The sequence below is a fragment of the Colobus angolensis genome, unplaced genomic scaffold (genome assembly GCF_000951035.1).
Source record: "Colobus angolensis palliatus isolate OR3802 unplaced genomic scaffold, Cang.pa_1.0 Scaffold243, whole genome shotgun sequence".
NCBI classification, from domain to species: Eukaryota; Metazoa; Chordata; class Mammalia; order Primates; family Cercopithecidae; genus Colobus; species Colobus angolensis.
The window spans coordinates 552,111-576,757 of record NW_012115633.1 but is presented as its reverse complement, the minus strand read 5'-3'; the positions used below and the strand labels follow the sequence as shown (position 1 = coordinate 576,757).

General features: G+C 36.1%; 1 protein-coding gene across 2 annotated transcripts in view; it reads left to right on the top strand.

Moving 5' to 3' along the window:
* SNTG1 (syntrophin, gamma 1) overlaps nt 1–24,647 on the top strand; it is an 893,287-nt gene that overhangs the window by 503,624 nt on the left and 365,016 nt on the right. For both annotated transcript variants that reach the window (XM_011945675.1, XM_011945673.1), the window contains one exon: nt 4,293–4,427. In XM_011945675.1, the coding sequence (XP_011801065.1) occupies nt 4,293–4,427 (135 nt within the window). The remainder of the gene's footprint in view (nt 1–4,292; nt 4,428–24,647) is intronic.

The following is a 24,647-nucleotide window of genomic DNA, read 5'->3' as shown; positions in this document are numbered from 1 at the left end:
TTAATACTTTTTGTCACACAGTGAGCATTATATGAATAATTATTATTAAACAACAAATAAATGAAATATATGACCACATTTCATGTGGTCTAAGTGAGGATCTTAGTCCAGCAACGCTGATTCTAATCAAGACAGTGCCCTGAAATGGAGTTTATCCATCTTCCTGCATCTCCCAGAGAAGCTCTGACTCCAATACACCTGTTTATCAGTCCCCAACTTCCCTGCTCAGTGCCTGTTTCTGTCAGCAATAAGTGTGTTTTAACTTTCCCATTTCTTCTCTGTCTTCTACTCTGCTACAAGAAATACATTTAGAACACATAACAGTGAACGTATTATCTTCTTGCTCACATTTATGTACGGCGTCTCCCTTACCGTCCACCATTCGCCCATCATACAGGGCGTTGGCCCGCCTGGTCCTCTCCAGACATCTCTCCCGCAGCAGCCCCTGCCAGACTACACAGGCTCAGCGGTGAGCGCACCCTCATTTTCCTGCATCATCACGTGGCGTGCATTTTCACGCTTCCGTATCTTTACTCATGTGTTCCTTCTTGATTAAAATTATATTTGTTCCTTTAATTATGGTTTCCTCAATTTATTTTTTTCAAGACAAACCACATATATTTCCTATCCTCCATAAACACCCATCCCTCAAGAATATTAAATTCCCATCCCCATGTTGTTCCTATATCAGATGTCATATTGTGGTTTTTTATATATATATACTTTCAAAATAAGTACGAGATAGGGTGTGGTGGCTCACGCCTGTCATCCCAGCACTTTGGGAGGCCGAGGCGGATCACCTGAGGTCAGGAGTTCGAGACCAGCGTGGCCAAAAGGGTGATGAAACCCCATCTCTACTAAAAATACAAAAAACTTAGCTGGGTGTGATGACAGGCGCCTGTAATCCCTGCTCCTTAGGAGGAGAGGCAGGATAATTGCTTGAACCCAGGAGGCGGAGATTGTAGTGAGCCAAGATCACTCCACTGCACTCCAGCCTGGGGCAACAAGAGCGAAACTCCATCTCAAGAAAAATATAAAATAACATAAGGTAAAATAAGTACGAATACTATGAGGTCAGGGACTATTGTCGAATTCATGTCTGATTCTCTGTTAATGCTGCACGGTATTTGCAAAATTAATAAATGTGTAGGATTTTAGATGTGTTTCCATGTGCACCAGCTGAATTTTCATGGTAACATGTGTAACATCTCTAACTTCTGGAAACGTATTTTAACCGATCTGTTTTAGCACTTTGTGTGCTGTTTTCTCCAGTAGCTATTTATTGGAATGTGTGTTTGTGAGTGTGTGTGTGTGTGTGTGTGTACTTCTGTGATTTATTCTAAGAAAAAAATCCTCCTCATTCTTTATTTTCTGCAACTCTTGTCCTTTCAAAATTCAAAAGCGAGCTCAAAGACTGTATTCTGTTCTCCAGACAACTATCTAATAATTTGTGAACATTTTACATAGTATTTACGTGAATGATAGCTTTGGCCACATAGAAATTAAATGAGAATATCCTCATAGTTTTGTTTTAGCTCCTCAAACTTTCCCTGGATGATCTTTGGCATCTCTTTGATGTGTACTGAAAGTATATTTCTGGGCTTTCAGGGAAAACCCTTTTCTCATCCTGAAGTTCAAACAGAGTATTATTTGTGATTACCAGCTATTCCATTACACTTCTGGGGGAGAAATGTCCTGGAATATACTGTACTAAAAAATCAACAAATGTGCTCATTTATGATCACTTGGCTTTGACGTATTATTTCATATTGCCACTCCTCAGAGTGGCTTCGCCCCTCAGAAAGGCTCCATGTCGGCCCCTCTCCAATATCGCATTGTAAGCATGAGTGACTTTGTGTAAAAACATAGAAAAATTATGTTCTATATTAGGGAAAGTACAATCTGCTTGTGTTAAAAGACTTTTGTCCTCTAGATATGTTCACTTAAAATTTTCTCTAGATTAGTCAGCCTGGTTTCATGAGCACGTGTGTGCTAGTGCCATGGATGAAGAAAAAATGCTTTCCTTGCTCATGAAAAAGCTTCTGTTTTTCCTAAAAAGACATCATAACTTTTACAAAATAATTCTAAACTAATATAAGAGTGTATATGATAGATGGCAAAAGAGTATGCATTAGTACACGAGAACAAAAGCAGTTTAGAGAAAGAGATATCTTTGGAGGCTGCAGTATATAAATATATTCCCATCAATATTACAGCAGATTCTTTTAAAGTAGCAGACTCCCAGCAATAGCCATGGAAATGTATATTCCAAGAGAAAGTCTTGTATTATTTGCCTGGGATAGCGTGCTTCTTAAATTTAAAGATAGATTTCACATATAAGTGATGTAATATGATATTTGTCTTTCTGTACCTGGCAGTTTTTACTTTGCAAAATGTCCTCCAGCCTTATCTATGTAATTCCAAGTGACAGAATTTTATTCCTTTTTTATGGCTGAATAGTTCTCCACTGTGTATAAGTACCATATTTTCTTTATCCATTCATGTGTTGATGGGTATTTAGGTTGATTTCATATCTTAGCTGTTGAGAATAGTGCTACAATAAACATGAGAGTGCAGATGTCCTTTTGACATACTCATTTCATTTCCTTTGGATATATACCCAGTAATGGAATTGCTGGATCAATTTTTAATTTTTAAAGGAATCATCATACTGTTTTCTGTAAGGGATTTACTAATTTACATTTCTACTAACAGTGTATAAGAGCTCGCTTTTCTCCACATCTTCACCAGCATTCGCCAGTTTTTGTCTTTTTGTTAGTCACCATTCTAACTTGGGTGAGGTGGTGTTACATTGTGGTTTTGAATTGCATTTTCCTGATAGTAAGTGATGTTGGAGTTGAGAGTAGAAGAGTGGTTACCACACACTGGGGCTCATGGAAGGGTCAGAGATGGGGAGATGTTAGCCAACAGGTACAATATTACATTTAGATGGGAGGAATAAGCTGTTACTCTATTGCCCAGTAGAATGATCACAGCTAACAATATTGTATATCACAAATAGCTGGAAGAGAGGGTTTTGAATGTTCTCACAACACATACATTATTAGTGTTTAAAGTGATGTATATGCTAATTATCATGATTTAATAATTACACAATATATACATGCATCAAAACCTCACATTGTTTGCCATTAATACATGCAATTACTATTTGCTAATTTTTTAAATTTGAAATTAATTAACCAGTTAACTCTGAGGATAAATATATATCCCCATATATATATTCCACTATGTTAAGAATGACTCAATGATTATTAAAAGAAAATGTCATTTCCAAAGTGGTCATTATTCCTATGGACTTTTTGGCGCAGAATAAGGGCTAAAGATTATATTCTGTCTCAAAGGAATTACCTTTTGTGTCTGTGACAAATGGGAATGTTAAGTGCATTTGCTAGGGAGAATATTTATATTAATCCAGATTAACATACGTATTCTGGATAAGTGACAAGACTCATGGACTTATTTGGTGATTACTTAGGTAATAGCACAAGTTCAGAAATCTTTACAGTCCGTTTTCACAATTCCCCAAAGTATATAAAGCCAACATATTGGATTAGGCATCCAAAATCTTGGATCTTAAACTAGGCTTTGTTTTTAATTAACTATGTTAATTTGGGTAGTTTACTTCACCTTGTTACCCTTATTTCCTTCTAGGTATAAACTCTGTGTGTATGTGTGTGTGTGTGTTTTCATGCATGTCTGTGCATGTGTGTATGTATGCATGTGTTTGTTGGTGACTAGTAATGCTGAAATACTGGAGTTTAGAGTAGGCTGGGGCAGTGGGAGGGGAAATGGAGAAATAGGAGTCTGTTCCTTCTTTCTGAAGTGATGGAAATATTCTAAAATTGATTACGGTGATGGTTGCACACCATTGATTATATTTAAAAAAACATGAATTGTACATTTTAAAGGGTTGAATTGTATGGAATTTGAATTATATCTCAATAAAGCTATTACCTTTTTATTTTTAGATTATAAGTATTACAAAACCTCTCATTATTTTAAAAATGTAGTACATGTACCATAACCCTTACTCCCCACTTCTTTGTGTGAATTTTGTGACATCGTTTTCATTATCCGAGAGTTCGCTTTACTTGAAATCATTCTCCTTTTCCCTTCCACCCATGCTAAGTATTCATTTTCAGGCTCATCAAAGTGTGTTTTTACCACTTCTTAAATGTTATTCACCGTATTTTGCTGTAAATTGGCCACAAAATTACAACCTATAAACTAAGTATAATTTTTTCTCTCTCCTTTTTTTCAATCTGAAGACAAAGACAGGAATTTGTTTGCTGCAGGATGGTAACCAGGAGCCTTTCAAAGTCCGGCTGCACCTAGCCAAAGATATTTTGATGATCCAGGAACAGGATGTGATATGTGTGTCTGGTGAGCCTTTCTATTCTGGTGTAAGTAACTTTTTCTTCTGTTGAATTTTTTTGTGTTTGTTTTTTGTTAATAAAAATGTTTATTCACAGACCTTTTTAAATATGTTTTTCTTTCAGTGTCTAGTCAATGGTTCTGCATGTATTTTTTGCTTACATCATTAAGCAAGCAGTGGCCCTATATGAGAATCTTGCCTGGGGTCCATGAACATGCATTTTGAGCCCATCTCCAGCCTGTTGTCTATGACTCCTAGCTGTCATCACATGATGAGAGTGACACTGGATTTTCTGATCATTCTACCTTTTCACATAGAGAATTAATTGAGAACTGCGCATGGTGGTGTCCTCTGCTCTGGTCTTATGTTTCATGTACTTGGACTATTGAGAGTGGTGCCAGAGTGGGGCCCATCCTTCAGCATCACTGAAGCAGGAGACATTAGGCAGCGGTCACTGAACTCATCGTGAGTGATGTTCCCCTGGGATAGTGTCTGAATGATTCTGTGGACCTCCCTAATAGAATTATGCCCAAGTGCTGTAGCAAATTCTGTTTTCCAATGCTCCAACCCATTGACACATTACACCGCTCCTAATCCAGCTTCAGAAAGAGCCATAAATTACAGTGCAAAACTGATTGCTGTACTTACTCATGTCGAGGCAGCATAACTGTAAAAGACATCCTTAGATGAGATTAGATTTTATTCCACTAAAAGACATTGTCATAAAACAAATTCTGGAGTTTATCATTCATTGTATAGTAATGCCATTAAAGGCATCTTTTTTAACAATGTTGCCATATGTGATCTCAGAAGAAAATTATAGACAGTAGCGTGTAGTCTGCTCCCTGCTTTTCCCAAACTTCTGCAGCTATTTAGCATGAAGATTTAATTTGTACCTTATTAATAGACTTACCTTGGAGTGTTTAGTAGGTGGCAAATAATGCTGCACTTGAGTTCTCACATCACTTCTTACTAATACCCTATGGGAGTAACTCAAGGCCCTAAATCAATAGGCCTTTGCCAACTAAAGATAATGGACATTTTGCAGACTGTTAACTATTCTTTTGTCACAGACCATTTAAATCATTCTGAATCATGGGCCTGGATGTCAAGGCTGATTAAACTGTTCCCATGGGTTGTCCTTTCTTCCCTTTGGTTAATAATAGAGAAGTGGCGTGAGTCATACAACTCTCTAGAATAAATATATCACACTGGTCCCGAGATCAAAAAATAAAATCAGTAAAATTTACTACTTCAATACTGAGATGATATTATTGATTTTAAATTTCACAGTCAATAATAACAGACACACATAGACCTACTTTCTCCTTAAAAGATAATTGTACATATAAATAAAGCTCAGAGTGCTGGGAAGAATGGAGGCAGAATTAAGGAGAAACATCTTATGGCGTTGTCAACAAATTCAAAAAAGCATTTGAAAATTCAATACCCATTTTCACAAAACACTTTAAGCAAGATATGAGTAGACAAGATTTTTCTTAATCTGACAACTGTCATCTAATTAAAGCCTCTCTCTAATATGTTAGTTAACATTGAACATTCTCTCTGAGATTGAAAGCAAGTCAAGGATAATACCTTGCTCACTAATCAATGTTGTTCACCATGCTCCTACAGCAAGTCACAAATTATATATAGAGAACAAAAATTATAGAGGAAGAGGCAAAATGGCTTTTCTTGCAGATTTCATGATGGTATGCATAGAAAACCTTAAGAATTCTACAAAAGATAGAATAACACAAAAATTTAGCAAGGATGCTGGGAATAAGGACAATAGCCCAAGTTATTTGTGTTTCTAAAACTACCTACAAGCAACTAGAAATGAAATAAAAATGCAATCCACAATACGTCAGAAAGACAATACACTTAGGAACAAATTTAACAAAAGATGTATATGATCTCTGTCCTGAAAACTATAAAAACTATGTTGAAGGAAATTAAAAAATAAACAAATAATGGAGAAATATGCCATGATTGTAACTTGAAAGCTAAGTGTTGATAAGCTGTCACATCTTTCCAGATACCCTAAACCAGTTCAAAACCTCAAAATATTTTTGCAGATATGCACAAGTTGATTCCAAAATTCACATGGAAATATAAAGGACTTACAATAACCAGAACAATCTTGAATAAAAAGAGCAAAGTTGGAGGGTTTATTCTAACTGATTTCAGAGCTTGCTATAAGATTCTAATAATAAATGCAATGTAATGCTGTAATAAATTCAAGTATATCAGTCAATGGAACATTATGAAGAGCCCAAAATAGACCCACTCTTATATGGTCAGTTAAGTTTTGTTTTTCTTTCTTTTTTTTTTAACTGTGGTAAAATATACATAATATAAAATGCACCGTCTTAACTGTTTTTAAATATAAAGTTCAGTAGCATTTCGTGCATTCACTTTGTTGTGTAACTATCACCACTATTCATTGCCAGAATTTTCATCATGCCATACTGAAACTCTGTATGCACTGAACTGTACTCCTCCTCTTAACCCCTTGTTAACCACTGTCCTACTTTCTGGCTCTATGTTTGACTATTCTGGGTAAATCTTGTAGGTGGAATCATACAATATCTGACCCTTTGTGGATGGCTTATTTCAATGATCATAATGTCTTCAAGGTTCATCCATGTTGAAGGATATATCAGAATTTCATTCCTTTCAAAGGCTGAATAACATTCCATTGTGTATTTATACCACCTTTTGTTTATCTACTCACTCAGCAGTGAATATTGAGTTTGTTTCCACCTTGGATTTTTGGAAAAATGCCTCTAAGAACATGGGTGTACAAATATGCTTGAGTCACCACTTTCAATTATTTGGTGCATATACCTAGAAGTGAAATTGCTGGATAAATAGTAATTATTTGTTCAGCTTCTTAAGAAACTGTCATACTTTTCTCCACAGTAGTTGTACCATTTTCCATTTCAACAAGCAAAATACAAAAGTTCCGATTTCTCCACATCCATGTCAACCCTGTTGTTTTCAGTGTTTTTGATAATAGCTATCCAAATAAGTGTGAGGCTGAATCTCACTGTGGTTTCCATTTGCATTCTCCTATCAATTAATGATGTAGAGCATCATTGTTATTAATTGATCTTTCCCCCTATATTTTCTTCCAAGAGTTTACAATTTTTACTCTTACTTGTAGGTTTGGTTATATTTTAAGTTAATTTCTGTTCTGTACATGGCATTAGTTAAAGGTCCAACTTCATTCTTTAGCATTTGGATACCCAGTCCAAAATAAATTACCATATACACAAGGGGGTTTTTATGGCCTCTCTATTCTAGTTTATTAGTCTATATATTTGTGTTTGTGGCTGTAACACACAGTTGTGCCTTTTGTTTATTTTTTTGTTTTTACTGTAGCTTTATAGCAGATTTGTAGCTTATTATCTACTTGTGCGTCTTCTTTGGATAAATGTCTATTCATATCCTTTGTCTGTTTTTGAATTGGATTCTTTGGTTTTTGGAGCTGAGTTGCAGGAGTTCTTAATGTATTTTCGATACTAGTCCTTTATCAGGTATGTGATTAGCAATATTTTCTACCAAACTGCAGGTTGCCTTTTTACTCTATTAATAGTATTTTGATGCATGAAAGTTTTTAATTTTAATAAAGTCTGTGTCAATTTTTTTGTTCTATTGGTTGTACCTTTTGTACCATCTCCAGGAAATAATTGCCAAATTCAGTGTCATGAATCTTTTCCCCCTATATTTTCTTCTAAGAGTTTATAATTTTTGCTCTTACTTGTAGGTTTGGTTATATTTTAAGTTAATTTCAGTTCTGTACATGGCATTAGTTAAAGGTCCAACTTCATTCTTTAGCATTTGGATACCCAGTCCAAAATAAATTACCATATATACAAGGGGGATTTTATGGCCTCTCTATTCTAGTTTATTAGTCTATATATTTGTCTTTATGCCCGTAACACACAGTTGTGCCTTTTGTTTATTTGTTTGTTTTTACTGTAGCTTTATAGCAAATTTTGAAATCAGCTAATTTGGGTTCCTTAAGATCTCAAATACATTTTAGAATGAATTTTTCTATTTCTTGAAAAAATACCATTGCAGTTTTTATAAGGATCATGTTGAATCTGTAGATCACTTTTAGTTGTATGGGCATCTTAATAATAGTAAGTTTTCTGATAGATGAACATAGCATCTTTCCATTTATTTATGTGTACTTTACATTCTTTTAGCAATTTTTTGTTGTTTTCAGTGTACAAGTCTTTCAACTCCTTGCTTGAGTTAAACCCTTAGTATTTGATAATTTTTGATAGTATTGTTAAAAAAATATTTTTTTAATTTATTTTTGGATTATTTATTGTTAGTGCATAGAAATGTAATGGATTTTTAAATTTTGATTTTGTATTCTGCCACTTTGCAGAATTTATTAGTTCTAATAGTTTATTGTGGAATGTTTATGGTTTTCTACATATAAGATTATGTCATCTATGATCAGAGATAATTTTACTTATTCCTTTCAAATTTGGATGACTATTATTTCTTTTTCCTGCCTTATTACTCTGGTTAAGATTTCCAATACTATGCTGAATAGAAGTGGTAAAAGCAGGCATTTTTTTTCTTATTCCAGATCTTAAAGGAAAAGCTTCATTTTTGAGTAATTTTGAGTAGGGGTTTTTCATGTACTGCCTTCGTTATGATGAGGTAGTTTTCTTCTATTCCTAGCTGGCTGAGTATTGAGGCAGTGTTGAATTTTATATCAAAAGGTCTTGAAATTTGTCAAATGCTTTTTTTCTGAATCAATTGAGATGATCAAGTGTGCTTTTAAATTTTTTTTCTTCTGCTCTATAAATTGTTGTTCTTACTTGAAAGTACTTCCTGGGACCCCTGTCCCAGGAAGGAATTCTAACTTCTAGGTCTGCATCTGAGGAAAGCCAATCTACAACAGAGAAAGTAGTGCACTGTACTTTCAGAGAGCCAGATTTTCTCTGGGAAAACTCCCTTTTTCTGTTTTTTAAAACCTCCCACTGGTAAAGGCCCACAGACACCTCTGTATTAAAAGATACCCTCGTTAAACTTGACCCTTCACAGTACACTGTTTGTGTTGTATTGCCACAATACATAGTCCATGTGCTCTCTGGACAGGGATCACCCCACTTTCCAGCTAATTACGAGATGCATTTGAGACAGTAAGAGATTAGGCCAGAGATAATCATCCAACTTTGGAGAGCAGAAAGTCGTATCTGAGTATTACAACAAATAGAGTGTTAACTCTCAGTCCGTGTGAGTGGAAAGGTTAGGAGAATGCTCTAAGGAAAGGAAAATGTCAGTCTGAGGAACCCTAGGCAAGGAGCTATTTTGTTATCTGGAAGCAATGCTCTGAAGGTCTGGGTGGAAAATAGGACAGTCAGGGGCAAGGGGCTGAGAAGAAGATTGCTATCAGGCAGTTTACTCGTGAGGGGGATAAATGAAGCTCCACTTTGCTGAAAAATCCTGAGAATTATAGAATGCTGTAGTTTTTTCTCCAACTCCACAATAGGGAGGAAGTTGTTTATATTTTCAGGTCTATCACATTAGCAGAAAGCTGCTTCTAAGATTGTCTTTGCCTGACATTTTTGACCTGCCTTGCTCAGGCTGAAAGAAAATGTTACAGTTCAGTCAAACTCTTCTTGCCCACTGCACAGAAAAAAGCCAATACAATGAGACAGCCAGTACTGCATTAGAGGAAGAGTTTAATACTTGCAAGGCAGTGAAGCAAAGAGGACAGGAGATATTTCTCAAATCTCTCTGCCGGGGGATTTGAAGACTAGGGTTTTAAGGATAGTTTGGCTGGCAGGCAGCTAGGCAATGGGTTCTACTGACTGGTTGGATCAGGGCCTAAATCACAGTGCTGCCAAGACTGTCTTCAGGCATTTAGTTAGCTCCTGGGTGGAGTCACTTGTCTGGGAGGCATTAGCTGGTATACTAGAATGCAAAGTCTGAAAAATATCTCAAAGACTAGGCTGAGGTTTCACAATAGCAATGTTACCTAGGGGGGCAACTGGAGAAGTTACAAATCTTCGGACACCTGGCTATGTGAATCCTGAGCAGTAAGCAATTATAAAAAGCAAGCTAGGAAACAATGACTAGGTGCTGTTTATGCCTATGTCTTAGCAGAATTCAGGTCCCTAGCATAATTATAATTTTATGGCCTTCTTTAGTTTTACAAAGACAGTTTCAGTCCCCAAATAGGGAAAAGGTTAACTTTGGGAAGAGACTATCCTCATCCTTGCTTTAAACTATAAACTAAATTTTTCCATTAAATTATAAAGTAAATCTCTCCCATAGTTATTTTGGCTTAAGCAGAGAAATAAGCAAAGGCTTGTGCTGTTAGAAGCACTAGGGAGTCAGTTATGCTAGATTTCTGTCATTGTTTAAATTGTGCAAAAGTGGTTCCAAAAACCCTTGTGGGCTGGGACTCAGGGGTGGCAGTGGGACAAGGTCTGGGATAGGGAGTTAGTGGTAAGCTCGACAGTTTCTCTATATCTATACCAAAGGCAGGAGAGGCTTCCATCAGCCCCAACATTAACCTACTGTCCATGGAGGATAAATAGTGGGATGTGAGCCCACGCAAAAGGCTCACTCTGAGGGAGGGGGCACAGAACTGAGCATTTGGAGAAGCTCCAGTCGGCCAAAATGTTGGTATCTGAAAATCAAGGATTGACAGATGGGCCAAAACCCAGGCATCATGCCAAGTGACCCTCTTAGCTCCTTGCTCTGAATTCCTGGACATACTGTAGGGCATAGCTCAGTTGCAGAAACCAGAATTGAGAACTCATGGTAAGTATGTAAGGGCAGCCTCTGTGAGAGGGCAGGATATAGGATTTGGATAGTGAAGGGACCCCTGGGAAAAGGCTTTGCTTCACAAACCTCTAGAATTAGAAGAGGAAACTATGGGAACAGGTAATAATCCCAGAGTCAGCACCAGAAAACCACAGGCTGATGAACCTGTAGCTGAGTTCCAGGGCTTTATCAGGGTGAGTTTCTAATGAAAGTGACTTAACAATAACCCCCATCAAATGGAGCTTAAACCTGCTCATCACTCCCTGAATTAGTGGGTCTAGGAATTTATAATAGAAGTCAGGTAGCTCCTGAGAGGCTTGAGGAGGTGGCACAGAGAAAAAACACTCTGACATATTTAGCACATCTGACTCTAATTCTCGTTATGCCGAAAGTCCTATAAAATGTTGATCATTTAGAAACTTGTGTCAACATTTTCACCTACAAGAGACAGCTAGAGAGTTAAAACTGAAATATCCATGCATTTACTGTGACTTCTATCAGCAAAATACTGCTTTCCCCCAGTGCCTTTTATTAGCTACTTTTGAAGAACATTCTGTGATTTATTCAGAGATTATACAGTTGAAGTTTTAGCATTGAGTTCATATCAGATAAAACCTGTTTCATCTGTGATAATTTAAAAATAGTATCAAAAAGTAGGCGGCAATTATTCAAGATCTTTAGATGCAGATAGTAGAGTGACTGTTGATCAGAATGATGCATGGCAGTTATGAGATAAATGTGTTAAAGCTTCAGTTAACATACAAGAAAGTGATCCTCTTCCCCTGGTGCTCCAGGGAAACTGAAATCTGACATTCAGTTCCTGTCATCCTTCCGAAAGGTATACCACTCTAAGTCAGAGATATCTGTGGCTGTTCTCATGATAGTATACCCTTCAATGTGCCCTGAAGGAAAATTAAATTTAGCCTGTGCTAGTTTTAAATATTGATGAAATATTTTTAAAAGGCAAATGAGAGTAAAATCAATACAAGATGGCTATCTATTTTCCCATAGAGACACCAGTTTCAAAGGTGTTGCTAGTAAAAGATAGGAAAACCATGAAAAATCATGGAGTTTAAATTCCAAACATGGCAGAACTATCAGATAAATAGCATCAGTACAATCAGTACTTCAGTGTAATGTGTACCATTAGACTTTAAAATCAACCAAACAACTTCTTCCAGTTTCCTTGTGGGTTAAAACATGCAATTAGCAATCCCACGAGTGAAACCACAATTTCCTGAAGATAACATTAAGAGAACTAGTATCTACTATTAACCTTGGAATTTGTACTGGCTTCCACATGGGTGTGACATGATGTAGGATGTGGCTCTTTGAGGTTCATTATCTGTGAAAATGTGATCCAGAGAGAGAATGTATCTAGACTAGTGCACTTATTATGGATAGATTCTTAATAGGTCATCTGGGAGGGATGGTGTGTGCAGGCCTAGATAGGAAGGTTGTTCTTTCTTTTTCCCACATCACAGAGCTACTCACTGAAATCTGTCAACATGGAGATCAGAGTCTGTGTACACACATATGCATAAAATACACATTGTCTATATTTTTTAAACTTTTAAAAATAACTCTTGTATGCCAATGTTATCATTTGTTTGCTGATTTTAATGAGATTACATTCTTCTTTTTTAAAAAAATACTGAATTGACAAAGAATATATATATTCAGGGTGTACAATATGATGACTTCATAGATATATATACACATTGTGTAATGATTGTTACAGTAACTTAACACATCTATCACCTCCCCTGCTGTACATTAGACCCTGAGATATTGTTCATTTTATAACTGAAAGTTTGTACCTTTTTATCAGCACTTTCTCTTTCTTCCACTCCCCAGCCCCTGGAAGCCCACCATTCTACTTTCTGTTTCTATGGGTTGGACATTTTTAGATTATGCATATGCGAGGTCATACAACATTTGTCTTTCTGTGCCTGACTTATTTCATTAAGCATAATGTCCTCTGTGTTCATGCACGTTATCATGAATGGAAGGGTTTCCTTCTTTCCTCTGGCTGCATTATAGTCAGCTGTGTATATAAATGCTTTATCCATTCATCTGTTGACAGACACTTAGGTTGTATTCTATAAAATTTGACCTATTCTAAGTAAATACAACTGATTTTTCAAAACATTTTAGAGTTAAAGTGGTCATTGGTTACTAACATTGATAAAAGAAGCTATCAGTTTAATCTTGTTTTTACATTTGATTGTATGTCTATAAATTTTGCAATACAAAGTATTTTATGTTTGCGCTTCTCCTTATTTGGTCTTTTTGGGTAGACTGACATTCCAAATGTGTGCAAATAAAATTAAGAAAAGGAAGGCCGGGCGCTGTGGCTCACACTTGTAATCCCAGCACTTTGTGAGACCGAGTGGGTGGATCACAAGTTCAGGAGATCAAGACTATCCTGATTAACATGATGAAAACCCATCTCTACTAAAAATAAAAAAAAAATTTTAAAAAGGTGCTAAATCTACTCCGAGGCTGAGGCAGGAGAATGGCATGAACCCAGGAGGCGGAACTTGCAGTGAGTCGAGGTCACGCCACTGCACTCTGGCCTGGGCTACAGAGCGAGACTCCATTTCAAAAAAAAAAAAAAAAAAGAAGGAAGAAGGGAAACATTTTTCAGGAGTAGAAAAATACTTACAGATGGGCAAGTATTGTTTATAGAGTTGTGATCTTATAACAGAAAGATATACAAAGGCCTGCTCTTGAAACCGAGAGTGTCCCTTTCTTTTATTATTAGAGATTGTTAAATTGAAAAGACAGTGCTGGAAACTCCTTCTATTTCTCATGTGATGTTTCATTTTTGCCAGTCAGTAATCACCACTAGGGACATTTATGTTCCTAATTTCCCAGGGCTGATGCCGTTCCAGATATGGCAGCCCTGGAAGCAAAGATTGTGGCTGCAGTGAAAACATTGTCACTGGACCCCCTGGTGATGGCCACAGTGGGATTAGCCTGAGGTGGTCACAGTTGTAGTCAGCCTGCGGCAACACCATCACGGATTCCACAGTCTGGGCAGCAGTCCCCAGGGACTACTGCCTGTGTCTCCTTTGATTAGGATAGACAGAGCAGATGCAGTTGGAGGTGTTGGTGGTGTTATTTGAAGCCTCCTCCAAATGTAGAAGCAAATGAATGATAACGTTTAGCACAAGAACAATGGCACCCACAGAAGGATACCTTATTAACAGAGTTATTTTTTTGTGTGTGAAATACATTGCTAAGTATAAGTTGCATATTGAGAATATTTATCTTAACATTTTTTGTTAAACCTAGCATTGTTAAGGCCACTTGTTATTGTGCATTTTGTTTTATTTTACCTTTAAAATAATTTTAATGAGATTTTCTTTATATATATATAAAGCAAATTTACTGACAACTCTTTAATACTTAGTTTTTCTTATTTTTTGTACCTATTTTTTCTTTCTATGGGGCACTAAAGGTGACTCCTTCCATCTTCCTTTCAGTTCATAACTCTTTCTTTGACAGATTGAGTCTATTATTTAAACTATTGAATTTCTGATTTGTATTATTATGTTTTTCACTTCTAAATGGATATAATACTATCTATCTCATTGGATAATTGTGAAGATGAAATAAGTGAATGCAAGCAAAAGAGAACACATTCTCTGGCACATAGTAGGAGCTCAACAAATAATATCTTTATTAACATGACACATGATACAATGTGGGTGTGTATAGACATGGTTATATATGGAGTACAGAGGTCTAGCTCAGGAACTGCTTTCCCGAGGATGTGGTTAAGGTCCCACCTCTTAAATAGCAGGTAGAATTTTACAGGATATATGTAATTTTACAAGACTTATGTAGGTAACATTCAAAGCAGATAAAAAGTGTATGCAAAATTACCAATTACCAAACCATTAAAAAGCGTGCCATAATCAAGGATTGCTTAGTCATGGGACATGTTACCCTCAGGATACAGTTGGGAAGGATGTAAGGTGGGGTGGGTGCAAGGTGTATTGGTGGGTTGTGGTGCCATCAATGAAGGGAACAACTTAAGTAGGAAAATCAGGTTTTAGAGTGGTATAAAATGAAGTTGAATTGAGACCAAAAAAAACTTAGACCGTTTAGAACCAATGCAATTTTGCCATAGACTGATATCAAGATAGGAGCTAAAATCAGTTAATTAAAGCAATGATGCCTGGTTCCACTAGCTTATCAGTTACATTGCTTACATTTGTGATTTTACAGATTTGTCATACTTACAAAAATATATGTCATATTTACACGAATGAATTTTTATAACATTAAATTTGAGTTTTAAAGTTCAAGAGGGCTATGATCAATCATGTGCCCATCAGCAGCTTAACAATAGAGATGGGTGATAGATACATAGATGCATAGATAGATAACAGGTATAGACAGATGATTGATTGATAAGTATCGATAGATTTACACTTTTTTTTCTTTCTTCTTCCATCAAAAGTTTGACAGTTTGGTGTATTTTGTTATATTTTGATCCCTTAGCTCTCACACTGAGTTTTGGAGTTTGAGAAAGTCTGCCATCTATCTGCTTTTTCTTTGTAGGAAAGCTGTTTCTTCTTTCTGAGTGTTGAGGATTTCAGAATCCATGCCTATCCATGCCCCATGGTAATCTGCTGTGTCACGCTGACGTATCTATCTGAAGATTTATTTTCTTTGCTTGGGAGTCATAAGACAGGAATATGAAAATTTATGTATTTCTTCAATTCTGAAGAAATTTTAGCCATTGTCTTTGAAGAGCCTCCTCTCTATTATCTGTGTTCTTTCCTTCAGTAACATTTGGATGGATGCTAAATCAGCCCCCTGGATTCTCCATTTTCTTACATTTTTTCATATTTTGAACTTGTCTGCCCTCTGTGGACTGCTAAAGGCAACTCCTCCCATCTCCCCTTCAGTTCACTATCTCTCTCTTTGGTTACGTTGAGTCTATTATTTAAACTATTTATTGAATTCCTGATTCTGGCTATTATGGTTTTCACTTCTGGAAGTTCTATTTTATATTTGCCTCATAGTATTTTACATCACGATTATACATTTGATATCTCCTTTCTATTAATATTAATCTTGTTAGAGAATCCTATTTATATGCTGTATCTGTAATTGCAAGATCTGCAGTCTGTATAGATCTGACTCTGTTGTCTGTTCTTTGTTCTGCTGCTGACGCACTCACTATGTTCTATTTCCCCCTGGGATTTCTCACTGTGGGCTCATGGTCCTTGGCACTCTATGAATATCCCTCAGTTTGGCTGTATAATGTGTTATGAAGACAGAATTTACATTTAGTTCTTCCAGGTGAAGGGTATATTAGCAACCCAGATATTCTTTAAACTAAATTCTCAGCTGGGGATATGAGGCCACACAGGTAGAGACAACTCATCACAAACTTACCTGTGGGCCAATTCACAAAATCTCAGGAGAATTGGTTTTTAATTCTTTCATCCAGATCTGAGTTCAAGATTGGCAAGCTTTTTACTATAATCCTTTGCGTGATAGGAATCGTTTTTCATACCGACACACTAAGAGGGTTTTCTATGCAGGTAATGGTGCCTCTCCTCTCCTGCCTGGTCCTTTCAGTGGTGGCCCTGAATGGTTGCCTTTGGGCCCCTGGTTGTACAGACTTCTTACTTGTGAATCTTTATACCTAGTCATCATTCCTGACAACCGACACATTTTTCCTCTTTCCTTATTACTCTGGCTGCACGTTTGACATTATTCTTGTTTATTTTATTCATCGTTTTATTGTGTGTTGTCTTGGAAAGGGATTTTAGTATATCTAACTCAAAGGAGCATTAGACTCAAGATTAGTTGTGTGTGTGTGCATGTGCGTGCGTATGTGAGTGTGTGTTTGTGGAAAAGCTATCAGATCTGAAGTGATACAGGCCTGGCTTTTAATCTCAGTCTCCCCATTTGCCAACTTTGTGAACCTGTGTGACTTCTTGCTTTCTCTGAATCATGGTTTCTATGAGTGAAAAACAGAGACCACTTACTATATATAATTCACTGTGGCAAAATTAAATGAGATTGCATTGCCTAGGTGACCAATACAGGTGAACAATAAAGATGGTTCTCTTCTTCGTTTCAGCTTCTAAACTGTTGTTGTGTGCTTATCTTAATCCCACAATCTTATTTGAGATCAGAAATGTTTGCTAAAATAATAAAGGAATTACTCATCTGAATAATTGAATAATTGTTTCTTTCTCTAATTCACTTTGCCTAAAACTTTAAATGATTAACCTGGAGGAGTAATTTGAAGGGCATAAATAATCTTTCTGTTCAAAATTAGAAAACAAAACTTCTTACCTTAAAAGAAATCTTTCGCGAGTGAACAAATGTTCTTTAAATGCAAATGAGTTTCATTATTATTGCTTTAAATCAAAGAGTTCTCAAAATGGCAGTAATGTAAAGCAGCCTAGAGGTATTCCAAACACTATAGTCTTATGAAGTTTATACTGTTTCTGCAGAAAAACATTTACATTAAGTAGGTAATACTTAAATGAGATTGAATATAAAGTAATAGGCTGAAATCTATATTGCTCTGGAAATCAATGATCAGGACACACTAGAAAATGAAAAGAAATAGATAATAATGTAAAAATAAGGTTAACATAACTGAAGTAAATGTTTACCTATACCTATACATGTTAACGTAATAGATCAAGCAGTAAAACTTTTGGTTAAAATTTCTCATTTTTGTCAACAATGTATTTGTAATATCCTCTTTCCATGAAACAGTTCCTCAGTTGTTTTAGTAGCACAAGTAGAGAAATTTAGTTTTAAAAAAATACATTTTTCTCCTTTCCAAGCCAATAAAAGTTCATCTTTCAGTATATTATATCAAACTTAAAATATTTTTTGTCTTTAATCCACATAATTTTGCATGATGCTCGCTATCATACATATTGTTAATTTGTACTACATATGTGGAAACGGTAAGACAGCTACCTTTTTAAAAAAATTAATAATAAATTTAAAAACGAAATGTGGGTAACCAAACTTCAGAGTTTAAATAAGTCTTTTAATTTTCAGAGCATTAAGAAGTCAATGATTGAAATTTATCTTTGATAAATGGATTGCTGTTAATGTAGCTAGGCATTGAGGAGATTTGATACATGATAATGATGGGTGATTACGATGACAGAGTAAAATGGATAATGTTCTAGGTGTTCAAATATTGAGCCACATAGGTCATCCACTTTTCTTTGTAGCTTAATATTTTTATTTTTACAATATCAATGCTTTTATCTTCATGTTATTTTACATTGTATCTTTTCTCTCTTCATCTGTGAAAGCAGTCTGTGCAGTCTTAAACAAAATGTCCCAAGTACAATTAAACTTGTATAATCATCAGTATGGATATTGGTTTTTGCACTGGGCATTCACTCAGTGATAATCTGTGGTTTGTGGGATCATTTGCTTCCACACTAAATATTCCTGGATTGCCATGGAGGTTATAAGCATAGTTAAACATGTACACATGCATGGAGTGGTTCTTTAGCTCCCTCTGCTTCGTTCCCCTCTAAAACACTAAGTCCGTTACTTTCCTATACAGTGGGCCTGGATCCACATAGCCAATATGTCAAATGTGTAGCACAAAAAGTGAGAATCAGAGTGAGAATTTAAGGCCTTCTTACATAAGAGCATAAATTTTGATTTGTATTAAGCAATAGTAGTGATGATTCATTTTTCTTATTTATGACTTTCAACACTATTATTAATACATGAGTTTGCAGATTAGCTAAATCTTGGAAATTTGAGGTGTTACTGTGGTTTATATTTGATTATGCTTAGTTCTTGGTAATTTACAGAATATTTTAGAAAGATTACTTAAACTGTTTGCAGTGTGTTTGAGACATTTTGTTTATGACTACTTATATTTATATCATATCATTATTTTGCTAATTTGTTTGTATCATTGCCTTTCTTCCATAAATGAAGACTTTGAAGTCCATGTGACTTAACGCTAAGATCTTTCCATAATAGAGCGATAGCTGTGCTGAACTCCATGTCATGGATCCCATTACCCTGCATTAGAGCAATGGAGTCAAGCAGATACTTGTTCTGTTCTATCTGTAGCTTAACCCCTGAGTGACTGTGACAATGATTCACTGTTTTTGAGTCAAATGTCATATAAAGTGATATATTCAAATGCACTTTGGACACTATAAGTTGTATAGTATAGGAGGATTTACTTTTACTAGTACTGGAAAAAAAGTGTTTTAAAGAAGAAATTCTAGGTGGTTTTAATCCCACTGGACATATGGTAAAATAATTTTAACTTATAAAAAATTTGTCTCCAAAAATAATGTATAACTTCCATTTGAACCTCCATGATATATGCTTTTCTAAGTAACATCAATAAAATCAAAGTAATTGCTTATATACACAAGTTGGAACATATCTGTGATAAGGAACACATGCAGAATTTTGACACTCCTTAACTTTTCTACTAGTTATGAAGCATGTGCCACATTATCTTACTCTGTAGACTGCATATTCTGAGCCTTAGTGATTTATAGGAGAGAACTGGCTTCTATTTCAGTGTCTGTCAAAAGGCACCTATGTGATCATAACATTTTACTTTCTCTAGACACAATATTTGCTTTCTTAGAATGTAGAATTGTACTTATGAAAGGTCAACTCGTTATAATATTCCATGGCTTGCTTCTCTTTTTTCTTCTAAATCTCCTCTAACAGTGGACACTCTATGTGACTGCCTGCAAGAGGCTCATGTAAGATATAAATAAGAGTGTGCTTTTCTCACCTTTCATGAACTACTACATCACACTTCATTTTCTTGTCCATTCAATCCCTTGCTTCCTTAGGTGACAATGTCATATCAACTTCTTTCTCCTCAAGTATCCAGTAACATCTCTCTCATTCTCACTCCAAGGTGATGTCCTTGCTTCTTCCTTCACTGAGAAAATGAAACCAAGAAAACAATGCCCCACTGCCATTTATATCTACCTTCCTGGACTTGTGACCTTATGTGTTTTCTCCCTTTCCATTACCATAGATGATCTGTCTTTTCTCCTACCTAAGGTCATCATCCAGTCATACACTAAATTCCATCCTTGCGTGCATCTTCAAAGACATTGTTCCAGCAGTTTCCCACTGTATTTGATGATTCCAACTATATTTGATTGCATCATCAAATGCTCATTTTCCACTAGATCATTCTGACCAGTGATCATTCTGATCATTCCAACCAAGCAACTATAATTTCCCCTCCTTTGAAAGCAAAACCAAACCAAATTCTCTCTTGGTCAAAAATTCTCCTCCAGCTTCCACTGCATTTCTCTGCTTCCTCTCCCAGAGCAAATCCATTGAAATGATTGTTTCTTTGCTGTCATCCCCCAAATTCAGTAATTCATCCCCACTACTCCACTGTCATTTCTCTCTTCAACTTCACTAGTTATTTCAACATTGCTCAATTTAATGGATATTTCCCATTTCTAATTTTACTTGTGTTTTCAACACCAATGACACTCCTTTCTCCTACAAATATTTTCTTACTGGCTTCTTGGGTACCCTACATTCCTCTTTTCCTCCAAATTCTAAGCAACTTTGTCTATCGTCACTGCTGAGTCTTTTCTTCCTTTCCATCTGTAGACACTTTAGTGGTGCAAAACTTAGTTCTTTACGTTATTCTTTTTCTTTTACTTTTTGCACTTGCTCTTTCAGATATCATCCATTCTCATGGCTTTGATAGTGACTAAGCTCCAGTTAATATCTTACCTTGTCCTGTTCCCTGCACTCCAGATTGAGATAGTGCAACTATTTGTACAATATCTGCAGTTGGAGGTCCAGTAGGCATTTTCAACTTAAACATGAAATTTTAGTTAAACTTCATGATTTTATTGAAAATTTAGTTAAACTCTTGATTATTCCCCAAATCAGTTCCCTTCACAACATTTCCTATCCCAATAGAGTAAATGAATATGTCATCTTTCCAGTTGCATTAGGCAGAATCCCTGGAATCTCTCATTACTCTACTGTTTCACTGAAGCTACATCCAATCAGTTTAAAAAATCATGTTAGCTTTCTGTCAAAAATATTTCCAGGATATATCCATTCTTTCTCCTGGAAAGCAGGGATAGAACTGTTTTTCTCTATTATTTTTACTAAGTGCAAATTAAAAACTATGACTATTATCTTTTTAAAAAATACCATAAGGTTCTGAAAGGAATAGGGAGAAAGACAGGTTGGCTTGGGATTTTAGGATTTGAGGAATGTCATAGAACTACATTCTTTGATGGATTTTTGGCCTCAAATATCCCAGATTGGTTACAGGAGAAGCCAGTAACCTGGAAATGAAATAAGCCCAACCAAAACTTTTCTTTCTAGAAAAAAAGTGAGCAGTTTAACAAGACAATAAACTCTTCCAAAATAAATGCTCTACTCTACCAAAATACCACACACACAAAAAAATGTGCCCTCCTTCTATCTCCAATGGCAATGACCAAGTGGAGAGGTTAGACTTAACACCCTCACCAGGCTGCACTGATGTTCTCCAGCTCTGTCTGCCACGGTGGTGTTACAGAAATCATAAATAGGAACAAGGACTTTCATCTCTATGCTGCAAGGTCAACAACAATCCTCCACAAACTACACCTCACTGTGGTGTCAGTGGAGATTATCTGGTTGTCTGAAATTCAAATCTGTGCAGTCCAGTGATAAAGAAGCCATCTCAAACAATGGAGTCAGTTGAAACCTCTCAGAGAGCAGTAATGAGGCTCTCCTCCTCCCCTCAACAAGGGTTGTATCAGTGGAGGCCTAGTAGGGAGCTAAAATTCCCACCTATTACCAGCAGAAACAAGAAAATTCTCACATTGAATGAGAAGCAATAATTAACAGATATCAAGTCTGAAATGACACAGATATCAGAATTACAAATATGAATTTTAAAATAGTTCTTATAAAATTTCCATATATTTGTTACAAACACCATTGAAACAAATGAGAAAATAGAATACCTCAGCCAAAAAAATAAAATCAAAATTATTGAACAAAGCAATACAATAATTGAAATAAAAACTCAGTGGTTGGACTCAACAGCACAGGACAGAGAAAATAAACAGTTAACTTGAAACAGAGAGAACAATAAAATTACTCATTCTGAAAAAAACAGGGAAATTGGGTTGAAAAAAAAATAAGATGAGTCTCAGGGACCCATGGAAATGTGACAAAAGTTCTAACATGTATTTTAGCAGCATCTCCTGAGAAGAAAAAGAAGTCAGACTCAGAGTATTTAAAAAAATAACGGCTGAAATTTTTCAAAATTTTGCAAAAGGTATGAACTTGTGTATTCAGGAAATGGAGCAAATATCAAAAAGCATAAACTCAAACAAATTCATGTCGATCACTTCACAAGCAAATTCTGAGGACTAAAGACAAAGAAGAAAACTTTAAAAGCAACAAAAAAGGAATAACAGCAATGGGAAGAAAATAATCCAAATGACAGTACAGTTTTCACCAGAAACAATGAAGGCCAGAAGGAAGTGAAACAATAGTTTTCAATTGCTGAAAGGAAAGAAAAAATCTGTCAACCCAGAATTCTATATCTGTGAAACATATCCTCCAGGAATCAAGAGAAAACCAAGACATCATAAGATATAAGAAATATAAGAAAAGTCTTTCACTAAAGGAATGGCTACAAAGATCTTTCTCAACAGAGAGTAAAGGAATCCTGAAACATCTCAAAGGAAGAAAAATAATTAAAAGATATGTAAATACAGTACATTTTTCTTTTCCCGTTAAGTTTTTTAAAAGAAGGGTGATGGTTCAAGCAAAAATTATAACATTGTCTAATGTACTTCTCAATGTATATAGAGAAAATATTTGTAACAATTAAAAATAGGGGAAGATAGGCCAGGTGCAGTGACTTACGCCTGTAATCCCAGCACTTTGGGAGGCTGAGGTGGGTGGATCATGAGGCCAAGAGATCAAGACCATCCTGGCCAACATGGTGAAACTTTGTCTCTACTAAAAATACAAAAATTAGCTGGGTGTGATGGCATGTGCCTGTGGTCCCAGCTACTTGGGAGGCTGAGGCAGGATAATTGTTTGAACCAGGGAGGCAGAGATTGTGGTAAGTCAAGATTGTGCCACTGCACTCCAGCCTTGCAACAGAGTGAGACTCTGTTTCAAAAAAAAAAGGGGAGAGGGGGTGGTACAGGGACATTTAAATGAAAGTGAGGTTTCTATTACTTCCCTTTCCCTTGAACTATAAAATGCTGACACTGTTACCAGAAAGGGGTCCCAATCCAAACCCCAAAAGAGGGCTCTTTGATCTCCACAAGAAAGAATTCAGTGTGAGTCCATAGAGTAAAATGAAAGCAAGCTTATTAAGCTAGTAAGGGAATAAAAGAATGGTTACTCCATAGGCAGAGAAGCTTTCGGGCCTGCCAGTGGCCCATATTTATGATTATTTCTTGATCATATGCTAAACAAGAGGTGAATTATTCATGCTTCCCCCTTTTAAACAATATAGCCTAACTTCCTCACATTGCCATGACATGAGTGTAGCAGTGAGGACCACCAGAGGTCACTCTTGTCACCATTTTGTTTTTGGTGAGATTTAACTGGCTTTTTTTTATTGCAACCTATTTCATCAGCAAGGCCTTTATGACCTGTATCTTGTGCCAAACTTCTATCTCATCCTGTGACTGAGAATGCCGTAACCTCCTAGGAATGCAGCCCAGTAGGTTTTAGCTTTATTTTACCCAACCCTTATTTAAGATTGAGTTGCTCTGTTTCAAACTCCTCTGACAACACCAATAGACAGTGTGAGGGCCATAGGCTCTTGGCCCCCTAAAGGTCTGCTGAAAGATCACTGATATGAGACATATTCATTAATAGGAAAAAAGGCATACAGACTTAGTTAATGTGTATACCTGGGAGCCTCCAGAATGAAGACTCAACTTTTCGGTAAGTAATAAAAGCTTATATACCATTTTGAAGTTACAGACATAATTCAGAAGCAGAGTATCTCCAAAAACAGATTTTAATGGCAAGACAGGTTATGGGAGGGAGAAAGGAAGAAGACTGACTTGCAAAGTGGCCTTGTTGTGCAGACCAGGCCTCTATAGAGTAAATGTTTCTTTTCAGACTTTTAAAAATGTCACACTCTCAATCTCTCCTGGACCTGGAAAAGGCATAGAAAGGACAGGACTGACTGCATTAATGGAGATTCTCTACAGATGCAAATTTTATTCACAAAAGACAGGCTAACAAGACCACTTCTGTTTGCTGGCAAGAAGGCAGTCATTTCAAATATGTCAAAATATATATTTTGGGGTAAAATATTTGAATTTCCTTCAACAGTGATCTATCTATCTATCTATCTATCTATCTATCTATCTATCTATCTATCTATCTATCTATCTATCTGCCTATCTATCTGCCTATCTATCTA